This window comes from Callospermophilus lateralis, chromosome 2 (genome assembly GCF_048772815.1).
Source record: "Callospermophilus lateralis isolate mCalLat2 chromosome 2, mCalLat2.hap1, whole genome shotgun sequence".
In the NCBI taxonomy this organism is placed as follows: Eukaryota; Metazoa; Chordata; class Mammalia; order Rodentia; family Sciuridae; genus Callospermophilus; species Callospermophilus lateralis.
Genome location: NC_135306.1, coordinates 13,359,180 through 13,384,044, shown reverse-complemented (window position 1 = coordinate 13,384,044; position 24,865 = coordinate 13,359,180). Strand labels below are relative to the sequence as shown.

At 34.4% G+C, this 24,865-nt stretch overlaps 1 protein-coding gene and 1 non-coding gene across 9 annotated transcripts in view; one reads left to right on the top strand and one right to left on the bottom strand.

Annotated features, from left to right (window-relative positions):
* The window catches only part of Cntrl (centriolin), a 90,855-nt gene that overhangs the window by 23,259 nt on the left and 42,731 nt on the right, over positions 1-24,865 (top strand). For 4 of the 8 annotated variants that reach the window (XM_076845568.2, XM_076845569.2, XM_076845567.2 and 1 more), the window contains exons 6-13: positions 47-233; positions 3,425-3,618; positions 9,963-10,082; positions 10,939-11,167; positions 12,664-12,773; positions 16,073-16,267; positions 20,812-20,965; positions 22,100-22,320. In XM_076845568.2, coding sequence (XP_076701683.2) covers positions 47-233; positions 3,425-3,618; positions 9,963-10,082; positions 10,939-11,167; positions 12,664-12,773; positions 16,073-16,267; positions 20,812-20,965; positions 22,100-22,320 — 1,410 coding nt within the window. Of the gene's footprint in view, positions 1-46; positions 234-3,424; positions 3,619-9,962; positions 10,083-10,938; positions 11,168-12,663; positions 12,774-16,072; positions 16,268-19,043; positions 19,196-20,201; positions 20,227-20,811; positions 20,966-22,099; positions 22,321-24,865 lie in introns of those variants that run through there. The other 4 variants (XM_076845570.2, XM_076845571.2, XM_076845573.2 and 1 more) reach the window with 4 other exon arrangements.
* On the bottom strand, positions 6,694-6,798 carry LOC143393144 (U6 spliceosomal RNA). Its single transcript, XR_013090465.2, has one exon. It is a non-coding gene; the product is annotated as a U6 spliceosomal RNA (small nuclear RNA).

The following is a 24,865-nucleotide window of genomic DNA, read 5'->3' as shown; positions in this document are numbered from 1 at the left end:
GATTTTTAAAGTAAAATATGCCAATGCTACTGTTATGTCATTTCAGCTTCAGGATGTCAGCAAGTTGAAACCACTTCAAGATTTGACTTCTCTGATATTAGTTGAAAATCCAGTCGTGACCCTTCCTCACTACCTCCAGTTTACCATTTTCCACCTGCGTTCGCTGGAAAGTTTGGAAGGTCAGCCAGTAACTACTCAGGACAGGGAGGAGGCTTTTGAGAGATTCAGTTTAGGTAAGATGACAGTTTAAAAAAAAAAAAAAAACTGAATTTGAATGAGGAAAGAATTTGTTTTCAGAAGTTATCTAGAAAACAAATGAATTACAAACTTTCTGATGACATTACATTTGCAGAGATGCCACCATAAATCAATTAATTTAATAACTATTGAGCATATTCAGTACACCAGGCACTGCACTTGACACAAAGGATACAATGGTGAGCAAGACACTGGTGCTGGCCTTCATGCAGCTTATGGTTTTGTGGAACAGACAAAAAGCAGTTAAACCCAGGTAAAGCAACAGAGGGGAGCCCTGTTGTGGTACAGAGTGGTGTAAAGGAGTGACATGGAAGCTGAAGGCAAGGGGAGGAGAGGCCAGCCATGTGAGGAATGGCACTCAGGGAGAAGGAGGAGCTGGTTCTCTGGGGTTATAAAGACCCTAGTCCCCTAGTGGGGTCAAGCAACTGAAAGATCAGTATGATCGGAGGACAGTGCAAGAAAAAGTTTGGAGAGAATGGGGAGGTTCGAGATGGAACAGGGCCTTGTGGTTTGGATTTTATTCTAGCTGCAGTAAAAAACCATGGGCAAGTTTTAAGCAGGGATGGGCCAGGAACAGGCTCTATATTAAGGAGATCATTTTGGATGCAGGTTGGAGAATGATTTAGAGCAGGGCAAAGAGGAGATGGAGGGGCATGTTAGGAAGAGCTATGACAGTCATGCAGGCTAGAAGTGTGGGTGGCCTGTGCTTAGACAATAGATGTGGAAATGAAAAATAGATGGATCACTTTTAATGGTAGAATCAGCAACGCTCTCTAATGGAGTAGGTAATTCTCAGGCTTCTGGCTTAATTGGCTTAATTAAGGTGGTGATATGTAGAAAACAGGGAGAATTCAGAGTTATCTTTAGGACATGATGAGTTTGAATTATGTGTGAGGTGGCAAATAGAAAACATGTGTCTGGAGTTCAAAGAGGTCTGTATCAGAGATACAGATTGAGCATCACTAATCTGAATATATAAAATCCAAAATGCTCCTAAATCTGAAACTTTGAGTGCTTTTCTAATGCTATAAGTGGATATTGTTCACAGTCAAAACACAGGTACATTAAAATTTTGTATAAAAATTACTTTCAGGCCATATGTGTTTGTATAACTATCTAAAAAAGAAATGAATTTTGTGTTTAGACTTGGATTTAGTGCCCAATGTATCTCTTTATGTAACTGCAAATATTCCAAATCTGAAAAATAAATCAGTCCCAAGATAAAGGAGATTCAGCTGGAATAAATTTGGTTGTCATCAGCATAAAAATAGTACTTAATTCCATAGGAATCAGTTTTCTCATGCAGTCAGGGGTGAGAAGAGAAAGAAAGGCAGCCAACTAAGGAAACTGAAAAAGTGAGGCCAACAGGGTAGGAGAAAACCAGGAAATAGTGGGTTACAGAGGCCCAGAGAAGAAATCTTCAAGAGAGGATGTGGTAAGCTTTGTTGAATGTTGCTGAGGCACAAAGTAAGATGAGCACAGAGAAGTGCCTGATTGTGACAGGGATGGGGGAAAGGCTGGATAATAATGTATTGAAGAATGATGGAAGGGAGATATTTGCCTGAAGATTTGAAATTTCCTCCCATAATTTCTCCCTTCTAACACTTAAATGAATGAAGGTGTTTCTTTTCATTTTTTACTGTGTAAAAGTTTTTTTTTTTTTTTTTTTTTTTTTAAAGAAAGCTAAACTAAAAATTAACCAGTAGCTTTCAGACCAGGAAATGGGGAGGAAAAAAATGTAGTTAACCTCAAAATCAGTAGTCAAAGAAATAAGCAGTATATCTTAAGAGCGGACTGCAGAGACAAATCATGCCTCAGTAGGATTGGAGAAAGAAGAGAGGCCATCCCTTGACAGAAGGAACAGTTTCTCCATCAGAAAGGAGAGAAGATGTGCAGGTCATAGGGTTTTGTTGCTTTGGTGGTGGGAAAATAAAGGAGTTCCCATGGATGGAGTCTGTTTTCTCAATGAAATGTGAGGTCATCAGCTAAGAAAGAGACTCAAAGAAGTATGGGAAGTTTGAGGAAAAAGAGGAAGATAAGAAATCACCATTGTAGAGTACTGGGTAATAAGCTGGTATGTTCAACCATTTGGAATGGATGTTAGTCCACTCTCAACCTACAAAAGCAGAGTTTTATATGGTTTAATCTAATACTTCAGAAACATGGTAAATTTCTTATTTGTTTAGGACCCCTCCCCCAACTTGACTTTTTTTCCCCTGAAATTTATTTGGAATTATTAAAAATTTAAATAATGCAGAGTAATCATATAAATATACTGTTGGAGGAAATGTTTCAACCACTTATGGTTCATTCATGACTTCAGACTGTAATTAGGAGCCTTTAATGTGGTGAGCTCTTAGGACCCAGTAGAGACCAGGTGGATGGAGTTGCTGTTCTCCTGAAGCTTTAGTGGGGTAGGCAGACAGTAGAGTAGATAACATATTACAACTCCCTGGGTGACAAGGGCCAGAGCATAAGTTCAGGGTGCATGAGAGCTTCCCTAAGAAGCATCCAACCCAGAGAGAGGAGAGGGTCAGGGCAGTCTTCTCAGAATGGTTTGTAAAGCTCAACCCCTAGAGGATGCAGAAGAGACCTATAGGAAATGGAGGAAGACAGGTTCAGTCAGAGGATGAGAATAAGCCTGCAGCAGTGAAGAGGCATTGTCAGTGTAATGAAGAGTCATTTCAGGAAAGCTGCAGAGGTATGCTTGAAGATGAGGCTCAAGAGGGAGATTGGGGCCAAATCATCTTTACGGAAGCTTTATGAATCTTATCCTAAGAGTGATAGGAAATAGTTGAAGGATTTCAATACAATGTAATGTTTTGCATACATGTTTACAATATTCTCGAAAATGTAATTATTCATATCAAATAAAATACTGCATTTTTTAAAAGGGACTGGGAAAATTTTTCATTTATCAACAAACTAAAATACTTGGAAGTCAATTCTTATGTTTTAAAAATGTCATCAAAATAATAATGACTTCTTGCCTCGTAATATATATCCATTTCAAGTGCAAGATGTTTTTTGCTCAAAGCCATGGTATATAATTTTAAAAGTAAAATTGTAATTACACCATACTTCTTTTGTTATTCTTTTGAGAAATAGCCTTGCCTTTTTTCAAGTAAGAAACAATGATAAATACACTATCCATTTTTATTGACAGAAGAGGTAGAAAGACTGGAAAGAGACCTAGAAAAGAAGATGATGGAAACTGAAGAGCTTAAGAGCAAACAAATAAGATTCCTTGAGGAAATTAAAAATCAAGATAAATTAAACAAATCATTAAAAGAAGAAGCAATATTACAGAAACAGAGCTGTGAGGAGCTAGAAATTGACCTAAACATGAAAAATGAATTGGTAAGTCTGATTTTACATCACATTGATTATATTCTCTTCAGGTAGAAAATTCTTTGTCCTTGTGTCTAAAAATACAACTTCTTGACCGTAGAAAGGGGTAGATGTATTTTAATAGAATATGTGCAAAAGGCTTTACTGACTGCAGTTGACTAGGTGCCATGTTATATGGTTTCCTGAAAGATTAGTGTTCTTTGGGGCTGCCCAAAGGGGGAAGGTGATGTTCCTCACTGTGAGAAGTCAGTAAGATCATCCCTGATGTTCATATTTTTTTTTAAGGAAGAACATTGTTGGAGAGAGTATACATTGGCAAAAACTTTTAGAAGACAATTTGGGAAAAATATCCAAATTTTAAATAGACCCTCTGTCTCAGAGATTGAATTTCCAATAATGTATTCTATAGAAATAGTGGCAAGAATGTACAAAGATTATATATATACCTGAATGTATATGTATGTATGTGTGTATATATAACATATAACACACATATACATATACAAGGATATTCACTGCAATATTATTCATATGATCAAAAATTATAAATAGCCAAAATGTCCCTCAGTGAACCCTGAAGTGATAAAATAATATATTGTTTTGAATAAAATGAAGTACGGTTTTATGTCCTAAAGTGGAAGATACCTGACACTTTTTATTATGCATAAAAAAGCAAGTTGCGAAACAATATCAAAATCAAATATGATCTTATATCTCAAAGTGTATGACAGTTTCTTAGGGGAGAAATGGCAAAATATGCACCAAACTCTTGAAAGTAGGTATTTCCAAAAAGTGGAATTACAGAACACTTTCAGTTTATGCATATCTGTAATGGCTAAATTTTTATATAGTTGGGCTTTATGGTCGAAACATAAAAAGGATACTAAAACTGAAAGATTTAGACAACCTAAATGGCATAATTTGAGAAAGTAACCAAGGTACTTCAAAGGTCTTGGGACCATGTCACATGAAGAATGATCAGAGGGACAGAGTTGTCCAGGCTAGAGAAGAGGAGACTCAGCGAGCTATGATAATTTCTCTCAGATATTCAAAGAACTGTTTCATGGAAGAGGAATGATAGACCAAGACCTCATCATAAACCAATTGATAGGAAAATATGTTTTCATTTAATGATAAAGAAATTCCTAAAAGTTGGCCTGAAATGGAATAACTGGAATGTTTGCTATCACTGACAGGCAGAGGCTGGCCATTCGCTCAGGGTTTTGGAGAAAGATCATTTGATAGGAAGGTGGGCCTTTTCAACCCAAAGAATCTAATTTTATAAACTTATTGGGCTATTTAGGGAAAAATAACTATTGGTACCCTTTTCTCTCCCCTCCTTTTAAATAATTCCTCATTTTACTTATGTATAACTTAGGGAATTTTACTTATCCTATAAATAATAAAGTCTTTGATATATTTATCCTTTTTGGATCTCCCTTTCAAGTTTGGCATTCTCACATTCTCACTCAGTTACTTGTTTTTTTAAGAAGAAGAATTCTGCTTAATCACTTACTTTTAAAAAAAGTATTTCTTAGTTGTTAGTGAACCTTTATTTTATTTATTTGTATGTGGTGCTGAGAATCTGCCCCAGTGCTTCACACTGGGCAAATGCTAGGCAAATGCTCTTCCACTGAGCTATAACCCCAACCCTAATCACTTTCTTTTTAAAACAAATACAGAAGAGTATTCTCCCCTCTGTTCAGAAGGAAGTTGTTCTTGAAATATGAATTTTAACTAACTCCTACTTAAAGTCTCTTTTGCCTGAGAAAGAAAAGGGAACATGATGGAAATCCAGGATAGCTTCTCCAGCTCTGTACCTCCAATGTTCAGAGCATTTGTGGGTTCCTTTATATGCTACTTAATTTGAAGGTAGTTTTCATATATATCAGCTGTATCCTGAAGGCATATATTAATAATGTTAATAGATGATTATTAGTGATTTTAGATTATTCAGACTCTGTTGCTTTTCAGTTTGTAATAGAATGGATTGATGAGTAATGAAACCAGTGGAGAATGGTAATCAATGTTACTTAAACAATGAACTCTTTTTGCCATTATATGACATACAAAAATAAAACCCAGTACTTATTTGGTATCATGTGACATTTGTGAACATTTAATAAATTTTCCTCAGTTATTTTTCTGTTTTAGAACATAGAATCCATTTTATTACTAAGAAAGGAACTTGATAATTTGTATATGCTGACTCCCTGATGCATGTTAATCAACCCATTAAACACCTTAGTTAATATGTCTTAAGGCTTTGCTTTGTCCCGAAAGTATGGTTTGTTATAGTTTTCTCTTTTGCTTATTTATGTTATTGTTAATATGGTTGTGCTGGGAATAAATGTTTTGTAAATTGTCAGCAGTTTTGCTCTTTTTTATATAACTACTTTTCTTAGATTGTGCTTTTTTCTGTGTCATTATTACTCTTATAATTAATAACAGTTTAAAACATTTTAACATGTATATTTTTGTAACAAGTTCAGACAACACAAATGTATACAGTAGAAATGAAAATCTACTCTTCCCCTGCTCCTTTCCTCAAGTGTTGATATAGATCCTTTTGTTTTCTATACATATACAATATATGTAATTAAATAATTACACCCTTGAATATTTGTTATTTTTTTAAAAAAGGAATCCTATTATGTCTGATTATCCTGCATCTTATCTTTCACAAAGCAGTACATGTAGACAGCTCTCCAAGTTTAAAATATATGTATATATGTACATATGTGTACATATATGTGTGTGTATATATATATGTAATTTTTATGTAATTTTTTATTTATATATGATGCAAAATGCATTACAACTCTTATATATAAGAGAAAGCACAATTTTTCATATCTCTGGTTGTATACATAGTATCTTCACACCAATTCTTCATACATGTACTTTGAATAGTAATGATCATCACATTCCACCATCATTAATTACCCCATGTCTCCTCCCTTCCCCTCCAACCCCTCTGCCCTATCTAGAGTTCATCTATTCCTCCCATGCTCCCGTTCCCTATCCCACTATGAATCAGCCTCCTTATATCAAAGAAAACATTTGGCATTTGTTTTTTTGGATAAAAATATGGAATGCTTCACAAATTTGTGTGTCATCCTTGTGCAGGGGCTGTTAATCTTCTCCATATCATTCCAATTTTAGTATATGTGCTGCCGAAGCGAGCACTTTCTCATTCTTTCTAAATTCTAAATTGTGTTCTATTAAGTGGATCTTCTATAATTTAGTTAGTGTTGATGGTTTTTTTGGCATTAGAGATAAGTACTACAAAATCTATGTGTGTGTGTGTGTGTGTGTATGTGCTTTATGCATACACACTAGTATTTCTTCAGCATAAATCACTTTGAGTGGAATTACTGTGTAATTCTCTTTTAAATTTTTAATAAATGCGAATACCCACTTCAAAAAGCTTATGGCCAATTTATACTTGCATAGCAGTAAGTGAAAGGGTCCAATTTTCAGCTGGGTATTGTTATTTTGAATTTATAAATATAATAGAAAAAAATGGAATCTCATTATTGTTTTAATTTCTCATTTCCATAATTGTTGGCAAGCTGAATATTACATATGTATTTATTGGCTATTATGTATTTATTCTTTAAATTGCCATTTATATTGTTTTGCCTAGACTTCTTTTACTACAAAGGCTATTATATGTTTAAAAACAATCTGAGCATTAGTCTAAGAATATACATTTGAAAAATATTTTCTGTTATCCTTTAAAGAATATTTGATGGTAATATTATCTACAATTGTATAATGTTTTCCTTTTTTTTTTTTTTTTGTAGTATTAGGGATTAAACCCAGAGCCCCTGCATGTTAGATGTTAGGTGCTATGCCACTAAACTATATCACCAGCCTCTTTTTGCCCCAAGGTGGGATCAGGGAATGGTCTTGCTAAGTTGTCTAGACTGGCTTCAAACTTGTGATCCTCCTGCCTCACCTTCCATAGTAACTGGGTGCAGGCATGTGCCACTGCACCCTGCTTTGTTTTTCAGTTTTATAAAATAATTGCTCATGCATTAAAGCACTTTCTTTATAAAAGAAAAATAGCATTGAAGTTAGTCTTTCAGTGGCCACTTAAACTGTAGTAGTCCCCTATCCCAACCCCAACAAATGTTAATTGAATTTATTCTGTCCTTGTGCAGGTTGTTTCAATTCTATCCTTTTGTTTACTTATTTTTTAAATGAGGATGATTTGCTTGTCCTGCCAGCTTTATAGACTGGTGAGGATTTAATGAGATTATGAATGTGAAAATAATTTGAAATGAATCGAGCTAAGTAAGGGAAGGTGGTAAATTTATTATTCACATTTGGAGTGGGAATAAGATATGTCCATATAGGAACAATGCAAATACTAATAGCCATACCTTCCTGTGGTAAATTGTCATTAAAGAGCACTTGTGGTATCACATCTGAGAGTTCTCCAGTTGACAGTATCTGTTTGCTTCTTTCTTCTTTTAGCCCTTGTTTTGGTTTCTTGCAGGCCCTTTTCTGCGATTCTTTATTCTTCCTTAAAGGTAGTTCTTTATTCTTCCTTAAAGGTAGTTCTTAAAGGTATTCTTCCTTAAAGGGCTGAACTGCATACTATGTTTTTCATGATTTGCATGATAATTTGTATTCATATGTTTTTGTGTTTTAAGTTTTGAAACTGGCTTGCCTCATTGAGAAATGTGCCTGTGTATGTATAATGTTTTGAATGACTGTGTACATAGGGGAACAAATTTGAATGTTGGGGAAAGAATTTGTATTATTTTTCCTGTTGGTAAACAGGTTAACTACAGTCATCTCTTGATTTTAATAGCCAGTGAGTGCTACAGCTCACCTTCTTTCCAGTTCCTTTGACTTTTAGTTTGCAGACATTGATGCATTTCTTCAACATACATTTATTGAGTACTTAACCGTACACTAAGCCTAAGACTATAAGAGACACAAAGGGACTTTGAAACACATAGGCTATTTAATAGATACCAGTACATGCACACTCCATGATTCCACTCACATTTACCTTTGGTTTGGCCCTATAGTCAATGAGCTATGGAGAGAGAAGCCCAGGATTGTTGTTGATTGAGTTGCTTCCTTGAGACTCAAAGCCTTATGAGCATTCACTGAAAAGATAAGTATGGCTAAAATGCTAGGCACCCTGCAGCAGGACATTGGGACAATAGGCAGAATGTTAGATTGGAAACCAGGCTCTTGGAATTGAACATTGTCTCTTCTGCTGTAAGCTATGCAATAAGGCAAGTCCTTTAATTCCAGTGAAATAGCAAATGAGGATGTCACACAAAATTAGTACTCAGATCAGTGTTACTTCCATTTTAACAGATTATCAGGAGGTGACTGTGAGTTAAATTGTGCACGACTGATTTGCTGGCCTTGTAAAATGCTTGTGTTTGTTTATGTTTTATTCTTTTTTGCTTGCATTTTTATGTTTATGAAATATTTCTGCATGATCTTTATCAGATACTGGCAAAAGTAAAGATAATAATCACTTAGTGGACCTTTGAAATGAACTCAAAGAGTAGATGTAATAGAAAAAGGGCTTGTGTTGATAGTAGTAAAATACTTAGCTTTCACCACTAATCTTTTGACAAGTCAATTCACCAATCTGAGTTTCCACCAATCTGAGTTTCCGTTTATTTATATGTTCAGATAATTATATTGAATGATTCATATATCCTCCTTCTCCCAGTTCCAAAACTTTCTGAGTAACTAAAAAGTTATAGTATAATTACTTTATTAAAATTTTAATATTACATATTTGGATCTGATGGAGGTTGTTTAAATTCCTTATCCTCTGTTACAAATAATGATGTTCTGAACATTTAAAACTTAAGAAGCAATTAGCCACAAATACTACGATAACAGTACAGTTAAAAGTAATCTCTAATATCATCCTTCTCACTGCTCTGTAGTTACTGTCAAATATTATTCCTCCGTGATTTGAAGATATCATTAAAACCAAGAGTAAGTTAAATAAATTAATACTAAATCTTGGGACATCATGAAACAGATACTTAGTAGACTAGTTTAAAGATAATTGATACAGAACTATTTTACATTTAGGTAAAACAAATTTAAATTTAAATATCTTCTTTGTATCCTGAAATAGCATGTAAACTTCAAAGGTCTTTTATGTGATCACTTCTGAAACAATAATTTTGTATTTCATTTTTTATAATAGATAATTAAGATAAAATTCTGAGTGTTGTGCTTTTTGCTATAGTGTTTTTACAATATAGTTATTAATAATGATGAGAAATTGCCATAACATTGCACTTTGGTACTAACTCACTGAAACTATGTTTTGTCTCATTGAATTGGGTTGATAGCTAAAACAGAAGACCATGGAACTAACACGAGCATGTCAGAAGCAGTATGAGCTCGAACAGGAATTGGCTTTTTATAAAATTGATGCTAAATTTGAGCCACTAAATTATTATCCATCAGAGGTGAGCTATTTATAATTCTTTAGTAATCCAGAATTAAAGCCAGCATGAAGTGAGGTGGAAGGGGACAGATGGTAGGGAAATTTAAGGGACTATTTTTTTACTAACCATTCCACTCTCTTATTATGAGCAATCAGCAGAGTAAACTGTTTTGGTTGTATCTGTGAATTATTTGGCTCCTGTAGTTAGAGCAATATCCTAAAGAGGTAAAAGCCCCAAGAGAATTTTGCCCACAACCAATTCCCTAAGCAAAAACAGCTTCCTTAACTCTCAGTTACCTCACTTAAATCCAAACTTTTGGGAAAAGTGCCATGGGATAGTCATCTCCCTACAAGATTTGTTCAGTACTTACTAGGTTCAGAATTAGTCAACCATTATTGGCACAGATGCCATAAATGCCATGGAAACAGGGGAATTACCTAACTTCTAAAAACCAATGATTTTAATAATATCCCATGTTGTTTAAATTTTAAAGCCCAATTATTAAAATTGATTACATTGAGATTTTACTGTACATTGAGATTTTTCTGTGTCAGTCAGTCAAGAAACCAAAATGAAACATCCAGATTTCTGATTGGGAGATTAAGAGATTAAGCAGTGCTACAAATCATATAAGTGTGGGCAGTTCTTTAATTAGCCAATCCAAACTGTCACAGTTTGGTAGTAGGAGGAAGAATCCTTTTGAGACCATTTTTAGGTCTAATTCCATTTTTTAGTATATTAAGAATAAATTAATAATATTTTTAGCTTCTAAGATTTAGGGTTAGCAAAACTTTGGTGATTGTGTGACATGTTTACCACTAATAAAATGAATAATGTCATTTGTTATTAAACCATAAATCTATTATTTTGCTTTTAGTATGCTGAAATTGATAAAGTCCCAGATGAAAGCCCTTACATTGGCAAATCCAGATACAAGAGAAATATGTTTGCCACAGAAACTTTCATTATCAGTAATGCCCAGGCAGTACAGATCAAGAAGATGGGACCAAATGAAGGAGAACAACTTAGAAATGTACAAGAGAACTTGAGAGCCCATGCACCACTGGACACACAACTGGAAGATAAAGAAAGAAAAATAAATGCAGGTTAAACAAAGTTATTTTAAATTCTTTAGAAATATAAAAAGATTGAATATGTAGGCCAATTTTATTTTATAACTCTTTTAATTAAACATTCTGATGGTATTTATTATATTGTCATTAAAATGAAAAGTCTAAAACAAAAGTAGTGACTTATTGAACAGATTTTTAAAAATTATTCCTTTTATGGTTGAGAGTGGTATTTTTGACCAGAATTTAATGGGAATATGTCCAGGGGATCCAAGAATGCATAAATCCCATTCTGCCAATAAGCATAGAAGTATGCAAAGACGTAATTAATAATAACTGAAGCAGGTAAAGAATCACTTTTATTGATGATTATAGAGAGAGAGAATTTTTAATATTTATTTTTTTTAATTCTCGGCGGACACAACATCTTTGTTTGTATGTGGTGCTGAGGATCGAACCCGGGCCGCACGCATGCCAGGCGAGCGCGCTACCGCTTGAGCCACATCCTCAGCCCCTATTGATGATTATACATGTAGCCAAAACCTGAAGCTGTGCTTTGGATAGGCTGAAACAGATCACTCTCCTTAGGCCTGGGTCTAAGGTTGGCCTATGACTTCCTGATGGGCCCCACATACTGCCTCACCACCATCCCTCCATACCCCAGACTAATTCGAGGGATCTTAAACCTCTGGCAAGTCACATAGAGGAAGAAGTCAAGCCAAGAGGCACTGTAGGAGCCCCTCCAGTGTCATACATAGCTATCCACTTAGCTGTGTAGATATTGAAGAAAGAGAAAGCCAACCTGAATTTATATATCCCGCTAGTAATTGTGGCCCATTGAACCATCAAATTAGCAGTTCATCTTCCTTTGACTGTCAGCTGAAAATATGGATGACTAGTAAAGACTGACTTTGCAAGGGGAGATAAGAAGCTGAGTTCTCCTTGTCTGCATTTATTATATGTAAAGCTCTAAAAGGTAAAGGAAAAATAAATCAGATACATGTGCATACTAACTTCAGGGGACTCATGGTTTCATTGGAGGGAGAGAGAGAGGGAGAAAGAAATCTGAAATTCGGGGTAAAAAGTGATTGATTTAAAGTCACCTCCAGTATTGGATTTTTTAATAAATTTGGATTAGTTTTTGAGTTCTAGCATAAAGTATTTGCCTCTAACACAGGGTTGTTGTGTTTCAATACACTGATCCTAATTATGACTTAGTGGCATATAAAGTGTATATTTCCCAATAAAATCCTCTTTCTCTCAAAATGGTTCACTAACATTGGGAATCTCAAGTATTGTCCCTTTTATGTTAAGAATTTTACAGACAAAGATTAATTATAGTTCTATAGCATATCACAAAACAATTTTTTCTTAAAATATTTAATAGAGATGAAAGCTATCATAAGTAAATTTCAAAATGTCTATGATCAATAATGACAGAATTTAATTGAGAGAGAAGAGATTATTGCAAAGAAAAAATCTGGTAGAAATTTCAGAATTTGCTTGTGTGTATATGGTTTTTAAATTCACAGCACAAACTCGACTGTCAGAACTACATGATGAAATAGAAAAGGCAGAACAAAAAATTTTAAGAGCTACTGAAGAATTTAAACAACTGGAAGAAGCTATACAACGGAAAAAAGTATGTACAAGCAAAGAGCCATGCTAAGAGGAAATGAAAAAATGAAAATGAAACATGTTTCCCTTTATAACAATATGTTTATTTTAAAGTCAGTACAGTCTAATTAATCACAGAATAATGAATTTCAGATTCAAATGTGATTCTAGCATTTCTCAATTATCCTTTCATTCATGATGATGTCTTCAACATTTTATAAAGCATATAGAAGTAAATGACTGAAAATTCATGTGAAAAGATGTATTTGGTCTACTACATTGTGAAAGTGACTACTTTCCCCAAGAGAGTTACTTCCTGATATCTCTTCTAACTAATTAAGCACCCTCCACCTTTAAGATACTGGCACCCAGATTAAATGCTATAGAAAACTATAGCATGAACATTATCAAATAAGAAACAAACCAAAAAGATATATTATATACAAAAAAGATGAAAGTAGCTTATTCTGAGAAATTACCAAAGTATTTCATGCAGAAGTGAGTAGTTAAGTCCATGATGTAATTTGATGGTGTGGGAGATTCACAAAGGGAAGGAAGTATTTTGAAATTTTCATTTTTAAATGCATACTTATTTACAACTTGTAAGAATCAATATTTTAAAATTATAATGATAACTATAATCATATCATAATAGGTTGAAAAAATGTGAAGTCCAAACCATAGGTTCTTTTAAAAGATATACTATAGTATAGTATAGATTATACAGAAACTAAAAATTGGCTGGATTGTACTGGAAACTTACTATATGCCTGACTAGACTGGCTCCTGAGTAATGTACAAAATAGACATGAGAGAGAGATTTTTTTTTTTTTTTAATATTTATTTTCTAGTTCTCGGCGGACACAACAGCTTTGTTGGTATGTGGTGCTGAGGATCGAACCCGGGCCGCCCGCATGCCAAGCGAGCGCGCTACCACTTGAGCCACATCCCCAGCCCCAAACAAAATAGACATGAATCTCTCCTTTGTGAACAGACTTGTAGGGGAAATAGATAATAAACAAGTTTAAAAAGTAAAAAGAAAATTTGTAGTTAAACAGCATCAGTATTATAGGAAAAATACTGAAAAAAATTTAGATTGTAGGGCTCTTAAAGGTTTCTCTGAGGAGGTGGTGTTTAGATTTTTTTTTTTTTTTTAGACCAGGATCTCACCATGTTGCCCAAACTAGTCTAACAGTTCCTGGATATAAGTAATCCTTCTGCTCAGTCTCCCAAGTAGCTGGGTCTGTGGGCAGGTTCCGTTGTGCTAGGATTGGAGATGACACAAAGAATGAGAAGAAACTAGAGAGACAAGAGTTAGAAGAAAGAGTATTCCAGGCAGAGATGACAGTGTTTGCAAAAGGCTTCTTAGTAAAAATTCCTCAGCTGAGTGAAGGAAAGTGTACTAGACAATGAATTCTAAGAGTCATGAGGTTAAAGACCATGCCAGGTTTCACTGGCCATTTTAAGAATCTTGGATTTTATTCTGTATGCAGTGGGAAACTTTGCAGGGCTTAAGTAGAATGGCTGATCTATTTGTCTATATAAGAGGTCACTTTGGCTATTGCTTAATGGTGAAATGGGATGAGAGAGAGAATGAAGATCTGTGGATTGGTTAAGAGGCTGGTATTTAGTTCAAGCAAGAAACAGTAACAGGATGAATGAATCAGGAAGATGGGGTGGCTAGGGAGAGAAAGCCAACCAAATTGCAGGTCAAATAGGCAGGAGAACTGTCAGGGCTTCCAGATGAATTGAAAGTGGGAAGCCAGGTGGATGGAGCATCAAGATTTTTTGTCTTTAATATTTTTTAAATGTCAATGGGTCTTTATTTTGTTTATTTATATGTGGTGCTGAGACTTGAACCCAGTGTCTCACACATGCTAGGCAACTAAGCCACAACCCCAGTCCCTCAAGATGGTTTTAATAGTTAAATATTTTACAGTAAACTGACTATACAGGTAGATGTTAATAATATACATGATTTGAAAATAAATGGATGTTTATAAATATGATTGGAAAAATAATTATTTATTTAAATGAGTAAATGTAACCCTAAATTTTCTTTACACTGCTTATTTACTTGACCTGCTAAGATAAGTTTCAGCCTCGTTCTTACCAGTAAAATAAAAATTTCAATTTAATTAGTGGGACAGACATGTGTCCCTCCTTGGTGGACAGACTGGTAGACAATAAACAAGTTTAAAAAGTAAAAAGGAAATTTGTAGTTAAACAGCATCAGTATTATAGGAAAAGCACTAAAAAATATTTAGACTGTGTGTGTGTGTGTGTGTGTGTGTGTGTGTGTGTGTGTGTTTGTTTGTTTATTTGTTGTACTGGGGATTGAACCCAGGGTGCTCTATGAGCTACGTTCCCAGCCCTTTTAATTTTTTTTATTTTTGAGACAGGGTCTCTCTAAGTTGCTAAGGCTGGCCTTGAACTTGCTATCCTCCTGCTCAGGCTCCTGAGCAACTTGGATTAAAGGTGTGTACTGTCACACCTGGCTTTAACAAGAGCTTTTTATGTTTTATAATTCTGTGGTTGAGATGATCTTATCTAGGTAACACAGAATTTTAAATTCTTTTCCTGACTATGAAAGTATTGTGATTAGGGGGAATTGTATAATCATCACAATATTTAGTCTTATTTCCTTCTAAGCTTCTATTTGCATGTTTTTTCACACATCTAATCTCCTAGTGTGACCTTGGGCAATATATCTAAATTTTCCATAAATCAGTTTCCCTATCTGTAAAATTACAATAAATATGCTTTCTACTTTATATGTTTTGAGAAGTAAATTGAAGTATATAAAGAGTTCAGAACAGTACCAGGTACATAGTAAGTGCTATGTAAAATCAGCTATCTGTAATATTAGGTTTATGATTAATATTTTACAAGTTGCTTATACTAGAATGACAACTGTACCTATTAAATTATCAGTTTTTACAAACTAGTAAAATAATAAGGTTTTCTACTTAATAAGATATATTTGGAGAGTGCCTAGACAACTACCATATTTTAATTTATAGAGAAATCTGAAAACTGTGCGTGGTGGTACACAACTGAAATCCTAGCCATTCAGGAGACTGAGGCAGGAGGATTGCAAGTTTGAGGCCAGTCTCAGCAACTTAGTGAGACCTTGTCTCTAAATAAATAAATAAGGGCTGGGGATGTATCTCAGGGGTACAGTGTCCCTGGGTTCAATCCACAGGACCAAAAAAAAGGGGGGTGGAACCTGATAGAACATAAAATATTTTTTACATTGTGGAAGTTGTCTTTATAAATCAGAGTTGCTATCCTTTGTTAATTGTTGGGGTGTGGGGGAATTAGATTTCAGAAGCAGAAAAAGACCTTCTTTTCAAGCAGTTGAGTGGTAGAATACAACTTCTAAATAAATTACGCCAGGAAACTCTGGATCTAGAAATGCAGATGGAAAAGCAGCGACAAGAAATTGCTGAAAAGGAGAAGGAGATCAAGGACCTGCAAATAGCCATAGATACCCTAGATTCCAAAGACCCAAAACATGTAAGTAAATTAAGAAATTTAGACTTGTTCTATGGACATTTGAATATTATTCTCTCTAGATAGTACTTGTCTCACTATTTTTAGCAGTAGAGTCCTTTCTGCATGTCTCTTTTTGGTTTGATGTATAATTTAAGTGATGTGCATATATGTATGTATAATTTATATAAATTATATGTATATATGTATGTATGTATGTGTCATATATATTTATACATATACATAAATACATGTGTATATACATAGGGAATGTGTGAATGTGTTCAGAACAAAACTAGTCTTCAAGAAAGTACCTTTCAGTAAATGACAGCCGCAGAGTACACTTAACATTTTCGTTTTATTTCAGAACTAAAGAAACTTGCTCCAAGATGCTCTCCAAACTTAACTCCTTCTCTTTCCTTGCTGAAGGGGGTCAAAGTTCTTTTTCTACCTCTTTAATCCTTTATGCAAATATTCTGCTAAAGATTTTTTGTTGTTTTAATATTTTTTTGTCCTTAAAAAGAAACTTTTCTCAAGAGTATGTCTTCCTAAGATGTGGTCAGATGTGGTCAGGTGACTGACTGATAGAGTCAGGCTCAAGTCTTTCTTTCAGTACTCTGGGAAATCTTACTAATGGCTTGTATGTGAACTAGTATTCCTAAAGTAAGTGAAAGTATTTCCTAAACATTTTCCTGACATATTTTGAATAGTAAGGATATCTTTTTTATCTTTCAATTAACTGTTACCACATCTTTTTTATCTTTCAATTAACTGTTATCACAGAATCTGACATGCAATTGTAACTGCTTTAAGTACTTGACAGGTTATGTAATATTCTTTGAAATGTTTTAGTAAACTATTATGCCATATTTGTACATGCACATAATGTAATTTGATCAATCTCATTCCCCAGTACTTTCCCTTTCCTTTCTCCCCATCTACTTGCTCTACTAATCTCCCTTCTATTATCATTATTTTAAGTTAGTGCATTATGATTATATATACAATCAAGTGGGATTCATTGTAATATATTTGTAGATGGACATAGCATAATTTGGTACATTTTGTACCCCAGTACTTTCCCATGTCTTCTCTTCCTCCCTCCTCCCTATCTATTACCTCTCTTCTATTCTGTGAGATACCTTTATTTTGTTCCTTTTTTTTCTCTCTCTCTAGCTTCCACATTTATGAAGTCTTTTCTAATAAAAACCTGAGACTATTAAAATTGAAACCAAAATTAATCTTATTTTAAAGAATTTTTATTAGATGAAAAATTGCTTATTTAAAGTTCTGCATGTGTAATGAGGTTGATAATATCTTATTGCATTTATTTGTTTTAGAAAGCTACCATCTAAGTAAGGTTATCTGTGTCTCTAGGGACCAGCCCTCTGTTTATGAATGTTTGCCTTCTGGCGGGTAGGAAGGAACAGCCCACATGCTCATGTGCTGCCCCTTCCAGTTCCGTAATCTGAGTCTAATTAAAACCCAGGTTGTGTGTTTGGCAGATGGAGAGTTTAATTTTCACTGAATCTCTGTAAAGAATTACATATAGAAAGGGGCACAGTGAGACATAGAAATGTTGTCCAAGTTTTGAAGGTAGCCAGAATCAGTCTGTGCTAGTAGGGGTGGAACATACAAACCAGGTTTAAGTTTCCCATTTGGTTTTGTTTAAAACTACTAAAAGTTAGTTCTTAGTTTTTGGTCTCCACACCAGAGGGCATCTCTTTTTAATTTGTTCACCTAGAAGGAGTATCTTTTTCTAATTTACTTGAAGTTGCTACACATATTGGCTAGTTGTAGGCACCCCTTTTAGGCTACAAAATGTGAGCCATTTAGCAAAAGAGAAAGAATCAAGAGTGTGATTTATGTATATTTTTCTTTAGACTTAGATAGACTTTTATTTAATTGACCTGTATTATCTAGTTAGATAAAAGTATCTTTCTGAATAGTAAATAGAATTTGAAAGTAAAAGTTGGACTGTAATTAAAGATATTATAGAAAACAAACATATTAAGCACCCACATGTCTTGCATTGTGCCAGTATTTTGTATATGCTGCAAACTCTTTTTTTTTTCTTTTTTTAATCATCCCATCCATGTCAGGTTTGTGTCAGTTTTTTTTTTTTTTTTTTTCCTTCAATTTGAAGAGAATGAAAATGTGATTTGGAAAGTAAGTGATTTGCCCCCAAATCACCCTTTTAGGAAGAGTTAGAGTCCTTACTTATGCCAACTCCTCACAAAGGGATTAGAGATCTAAAGAAATTAATTATTTTAAAATTAACTCGGTGGGCTCAGTGGTAGAGCGTTTGCCCAGCATTCTTGAGGCCCTGGTTCAATCCTCAGCACTCCCCCCCTCCCCCGCACCCCCAAAAAGGGAGCATTCTAACATTAATTCAGAACTAAGTCTAGTCAGGTTTTAATTATATATATTAATTAAACTAAGTTTCAAAAGGAAAAGGTACCACTTAAAAATCAGGTCACATTTTAGTTATTATTCGTAGCCAGAAGCAAAATATCACATTAGCAAATATGATTAAGAAGACTGTGTTGATCTCTCCTGTCGGGAAAATGCCCAATGGAAGCAAAAGGTAGCAGTTCTCTGGAGGGAATTCCATTGTGGCGATCTCTGGGATCTCTGTGGCGTTGGGGCGTGATTGGCCCTGGGGAGCTTCCTGTGTTATGATTTAAAGCTAGGAGGGTGGGGCCTGCCAGCAGAGGCTCTAGTGACTGGACAGGCTGGGCTGCCACTCAGTTTTGGCCAGGAATGTGGTTTGAGGCGCTGGGAAGTTACTGAGGTTCGTGAAACTTGCAAAAATGTGGCTCGTGAAACTTGCAAAAATGTGGCTGTCAGAGAGGGAAGTGCACATGAGTTTGAAGATAGCGTTAGAAAGCGTTCTGCCCAGTTTCTCTGTGCTCAACGGCTCAGTTTTAACAGGACAAATTCTAAGTTAAGGTACGGATCATTTTCTCTCTCTGTGTACAAAGGATTTAGAGGAGGAGGAGGAGTCAGATGTAAGTTCCTGTTTTTACAATAACTCTTTTGTGAGCTCCATGGTGAACATTGCAGGATCTACTGTTGCTCCATGTGTTTTATGCACATGGTATTTTGGACCAAATTTTTGTCCTGCATATGAAGTGGTTTCAGTGGATTTTTAAATGGTGAATTTTAAAGAATTTTAAAATGAATTTTACTCATTTAGATATGAGTGCAATTTTTTTTTCCTTGAGCCATACAAGTTCGTAGTTAGGATGTAAGCTGATATCTGCAGTTAACCTTTTAAGAACAATTTCAGATGGGTATTTTGGGAATGTGAGGAAAGACAAGATTTGAAAATTCCAAGTTTTACCAGTAGTAAAATAAAAAACTCCCAGTCAAGTTGCCGCTTTGTTCTTCAAAAAATGAAGAGACATTTCTTTCAAGTATTTGGGGGAAGCAGATGCCTAAAATTGAGAAGTGTTCTTTTTTGATCTAATGGGTCGTTTATTGTTCAGACTCTGATACAGGTTTCTCTCCTGATAGCTTTTTCATTAGGTGTTGTGTTTCTCTGATCTTGTGGAGGCAAATTTAGAGTCATGGGGCTGGGGGTGGGGTAAGTGGGAAGGCAAAAGTTCTCTGGGGAATTGTTTCCATATGAACAGTTGCCTAAAGAGACATGGACAAGTCATTTGATGGATCTGAGATAAATTTTTCTTATTTGTGAAATTAAAGGTTTGAAAAGATCAGTAGTTCTCAATCCCCCCCCCCCCCAGCACATCTGAGAAATAATACAATCCACTCCTCTCGGTTAACAGTGGCTCTCCAATGTGGTGATTATTAGGGTGTATGTGTGTGTGTGTAAGATGCTTTTTCCACCAGAGGCCTATGTGGTGGTAGAGGTGTGTGTCTTCCCAACGTTTTTGAGGTCCCTCCCAGCTCCCAGATTATTGAATCTAAAAGCAAAATGTTTTTTTGCAGAACAAATTGAAAATAATCTTGAATCCCAAGTAAGTATTTATTTATCTCATATCTTTATTTTCCCTAAGAAACTTTAAGGTACATTTGAATATAGGGTTTTATTTTGTTTTGTTTTGAGGTTAAAAAAGGCATTACTTTATAGAATTTATATCAGAATTTTCTAAATATTAAAACAACTCATGAATAAAGAAACAATATTTTCTGTAATCTTTGCATCCAAATATAATTCCTTTTAACATTTTGGAATGTACTTTTAAGTCTTTTTCTATAAACATAATGTGTTTCAATATAATAAATTAATTGTCTGAAAATTCCTTTGTAAAGACACCTTTTAATGCCCAATTGATAATACTGAACTTGGCTATGTTACCTTCTAGCTGTGTGCTTGTAAAAGTCATCTATCCTCCCTAATCCTCAGTTTTTTTATCTATAGAACAAATATGATTCCCATATCAAGTTATGCTGAAATTTAAATGAAAACTGTTCACATGAAAGCAGTACAGGGCCTGACACAAAATAAATGCAAATCACTATATTTTCTAGTCTTCCTTTTAAAATGTTTTTAAGGATTATTATTTTTTAAAGTCTTAAGAATTTTTTTTTTTTTAATTCAGTCCCATATGAAGGCTCAGAAAAGGGGTAAAGAACAACAGCTTGACATTATGAACAAGCAGTACAAACAGCTTGAAAGCCGTTTGGATGAAATACTTTCTAGAATTGCTAAGGAGACTGAAGAGATTAAGGACCTTGAAGAGCAACTTACTGAAGGTGAGAATTTAAGGATGACGTAAGGTCAGTCAGTTTCAATATTAAAAGAACGATGATATTCAGACACATTAATCTAGATATTAGCTTAGTTTAGCTTTTGATGCTAGTAATTGATAGGGAAATGTTTACAGGGTACCCGAAAGTGTTTAGAAAATTTTTTTTAAATTTTGCTTTAGTATGTTTTGTTGCATTGCTGCCTAGTGAGTCAGGTCAGTCCACTCAGTGAGCCAAAAGTCAGTAGACGATGACAGTAAGTGCTGCCATGTGATTGTCTTCTATGGCATAAAACCCTTTCAGGAGCAAAGAGTCTTCTGTCATCTGGAAAGTCAGCGTCTCAGTGTAGGAAGAGCATAGGAAGAACTTTAAGGTCTACTTTTGCAACATTAATTTAAATTGTGGCATTCCCATAATAGTGGAAAAGGAAGACAATAGGAACCTGGGCTCAGCTTAAAAAACAGCACAGTCCTTGTTTTGCTACTATCAACTGTGTCATCTTAGACAAGTTATTTCTCTCTTGATCATGAGTTGTTGAGAGAATTAAGAGAGTGTTCAGAAAGTGGTGATGTAGTGGGTATCCAGTGTATACTGTGATTTTTTTATTTGTTTGTTTTTTGGTTTTTGAGTCTTTAGGTTATGTGTTTATGCTGCCAGTCTTCGAATAGTATATAGTCTTGTATATTGAGTGATTTTGTTTTGTGTTTTCAGCAACAAGAACTTAGTTTTAGTGCATATTTTTATCATTTTTATTTAGAAATTATTTAAACATTTTGCAGCATGAATCAGGCATTTTGTCAACATTTCCCACAAAATATACTCTTTTTATCCTGTACCTGCTTAATATTTCTGTACTGTGAATAATAAGAAGAAAAGTATCATTGCATCCTGAGAAAGAAAAGTAAGATAGGATATAATTAGAAGGTTAGAATTTCACTCTTGGTTTGCAACAAATCACTGAGTAGAAAAAGCAGTACTTTTTTTTTTTTATTTACTTTTTTAAGTTTTTTTTTTTTTTTAGGTGGACACAATATATTTTTTATTTTTATGTGATGCTGAGGATCAAACCCAGTGCCTCACACATGCCAGGTGTTACCACTTTTAAAATATACATTATTAATCTTTTTCCATCTTGCTCAGGCCAGATAGCAGCAAATGAAGCTCTGAAGAAGGATTTAGAAGGTGTCATCAGTGGATTGCAGGAATATCTGGGAACCATCAAAGACCAGGCAACTCAAGCCCAAAACGAATGTAGAAAGCTACAGGACGAGAAAGAGACATTGCTACAGAAGTTGACTGAAGTCAAGCAGGAGAGGGATGAACTGGAAGTAGTTGCTATGGATGCAGAAAATATGAGGAAGGTATGATTTGTTTCTTCCTTCCTGTTTTCCTTAACTTCAGAAGTAGTTGATGTTCAAATTAAGTTAGTTAAAGAAGTTAAAAATGGTAGTTATAAATAGCAAAAAGTAATAGTGTTTATTTAATGATTTTTTTTTATAAATTGAAACCCATAACCCAGTTTAATAAATAAAACATTGCAGATAAATTTAAAAACCTTTATGTACTTCCTTTCAAAGGTAACAAAATCCTGAATATTATTATTTCCCTGCATCTCTGTTCTTTTATTATATATGTAAACATTTATTTGTGATTTCAAAGATTTAAATGAAAGGTCAGTGTACTTATTCTTTGGCATTTCCTTTCATTTATGTTTTTGAGAATTATGCACATTAATAGTTGCAGCTCTATTTTTATTAATGTGAGTAGCATCCCATTGTGTATACATAATTATTATTTATTCATTGTCTTTTTGGGGAACAGTTGGGTATTATTCAGCCTTTTGCTATTACAGACAATGCTGACATTCTTAAACACATCTTGACCCTGGGGACTGCTGGAATTGGGATAAAAATCTTTAAAAGCCCATATGTAAAAGTCTTGGCCACCAGCCTGTGGAGTTGTTGGGAGGTAGTGGAACCTTTAGGAGGTATGGCCTAGTGGAAGAAAGTAAGGTCATTGGAGTCATAGCCTTGAAGAATATATGAAGACACCAGTCTCTCTTTCTCTCTCTCTGTTTTCTTCTTGGCCTCAATGAGGTGAACACGCCTCTTCTGCCATGCATTCCCATTATGATGTCTTGTGCCACAACAGGTCCAGGTGACCATGGAATGAAACCATGAACCAAAATAAATATTTTCTCCTTTTAAATTGATTATCTCAGGTATTTTCTCATAGTAAGGGAAGTCTGACTAACATGAGAACTGTGATCAGAAGTGGATCAGAGAGAATGTGCATCTTTAATTAATTTCACTAAATATTGTCAAATTACTGTCCATAGTGATTCTGTCAAGTCTACTACCACCAACAGTGTGAGGCTTTTATTTTTTAAGCTTTAATGAGTTATTTTATTCTTATTTTTCATTCACTCAGCAATTAATATTTTGCCCCATTTGCTTTATCTCCATGTAATTTTACATAATTTTATGTATATTTTAAATAGATATTTTTCATAGACCATTTGAGAATTCATCTGCCTTTGCCCCTTATATTTCAGCCTGTGTTTCCTAAAACACTTTTTTTCAAGGTAAAAACAGAATAACTCTTAGAGTCAGAAAATGTAATATTTTGTCAAACTTCATGTTTGCCACTCTGCTGAGTTTTAAATGATACCTCTCTCCCAATCTTTGTGTTAAGAAATTTTTTACACATACAGGAAAGTTGAAGTGGCTTATCTGTGAGCCATTTAGATTTAATAAATATTTTGCTGAATTTATTTTCTGTCTCATAGATAACATACCTTTTTCTTTCCTGATCATTAGAAAGTTGTAGATATAAGATCACCCTTTCATCATATATCTCTTAAAAGTTTTCTACATCACTATAATACCATGATTACACCTAGGAAAGCTAGCAGTAATTCCCTAATGTTGTCAAAGACCTGAACCATATTCCAGTTTTTCCAATTATCCTAATATTTTTATAGCATGTGGGCATGTGGACATGTGTATAGAGGGTGTATGTTTGTGAGAATCAAAGTGAATAGTGCTATAGATTTTCACACATTCTGGATTTGCCTGATTATTTCTTGTGGTTTGTTTAATTTGTTCCTTTATACTCCATATAAAATAGTATCTTATTTTAACCACATTTTCCTATGATTACTGGAGACGTTGAGCATATACGTGTTTATTTGCCATTCAGGGTTCCTCTTCAGTGAACTCCCTATTCATATTCTTTGCCTTTTGTTGTTGTTATTGTTGGATTGTCTTTCCTTAATGACTTATAGGAATTATTTTTTCTGGATATTAGTCCTTTGTTGATTATATGTGGTATCTGAATTCCACACAAGAAACCCAAGTGATTGAGATGCCCAGTGGTCTTTGCCCACTGAGAAATTTTTCTGTAAAAGTTCTTATCACAGGATCCTCCTCTTTAATCTGGAATAGTTCTATCTAATTCTTCAAGATCCCAAATAGGTGAAAACTGTAACATTTAATTTCAAAAAACAAACTAAAGTGAATTAGAACTGTAGTATGCTAACCAATATGTATTTATATTTTTATTAGCACACATTTAACTTATTCTCTCATCCTTAATATTAGAGAGTGCCAGTCCCATTTTCTTCAGTGAAAATACTGTGATTTAATAGGAAGAGCTGTGGGCTTTGGAGTGAGAGGTCTAGGTCATATCTTGATTTCATCCTTTTTCTAGCTATACCTCATTATGCAATTTATTGAGATGTTCATTTTTCAATTCTTCATCTGTTAAACTTTAAGTTGCCTTACATAGTTATTTTGAAGATACAATAAAATAAATGTGAAAACATTTAATCCAATTTCGGATAGAAAATAGGCCTTAAATTTTATCCTCTTTATTTTTTTCTGTCTTGTCTTTCTTTGTGTGTTT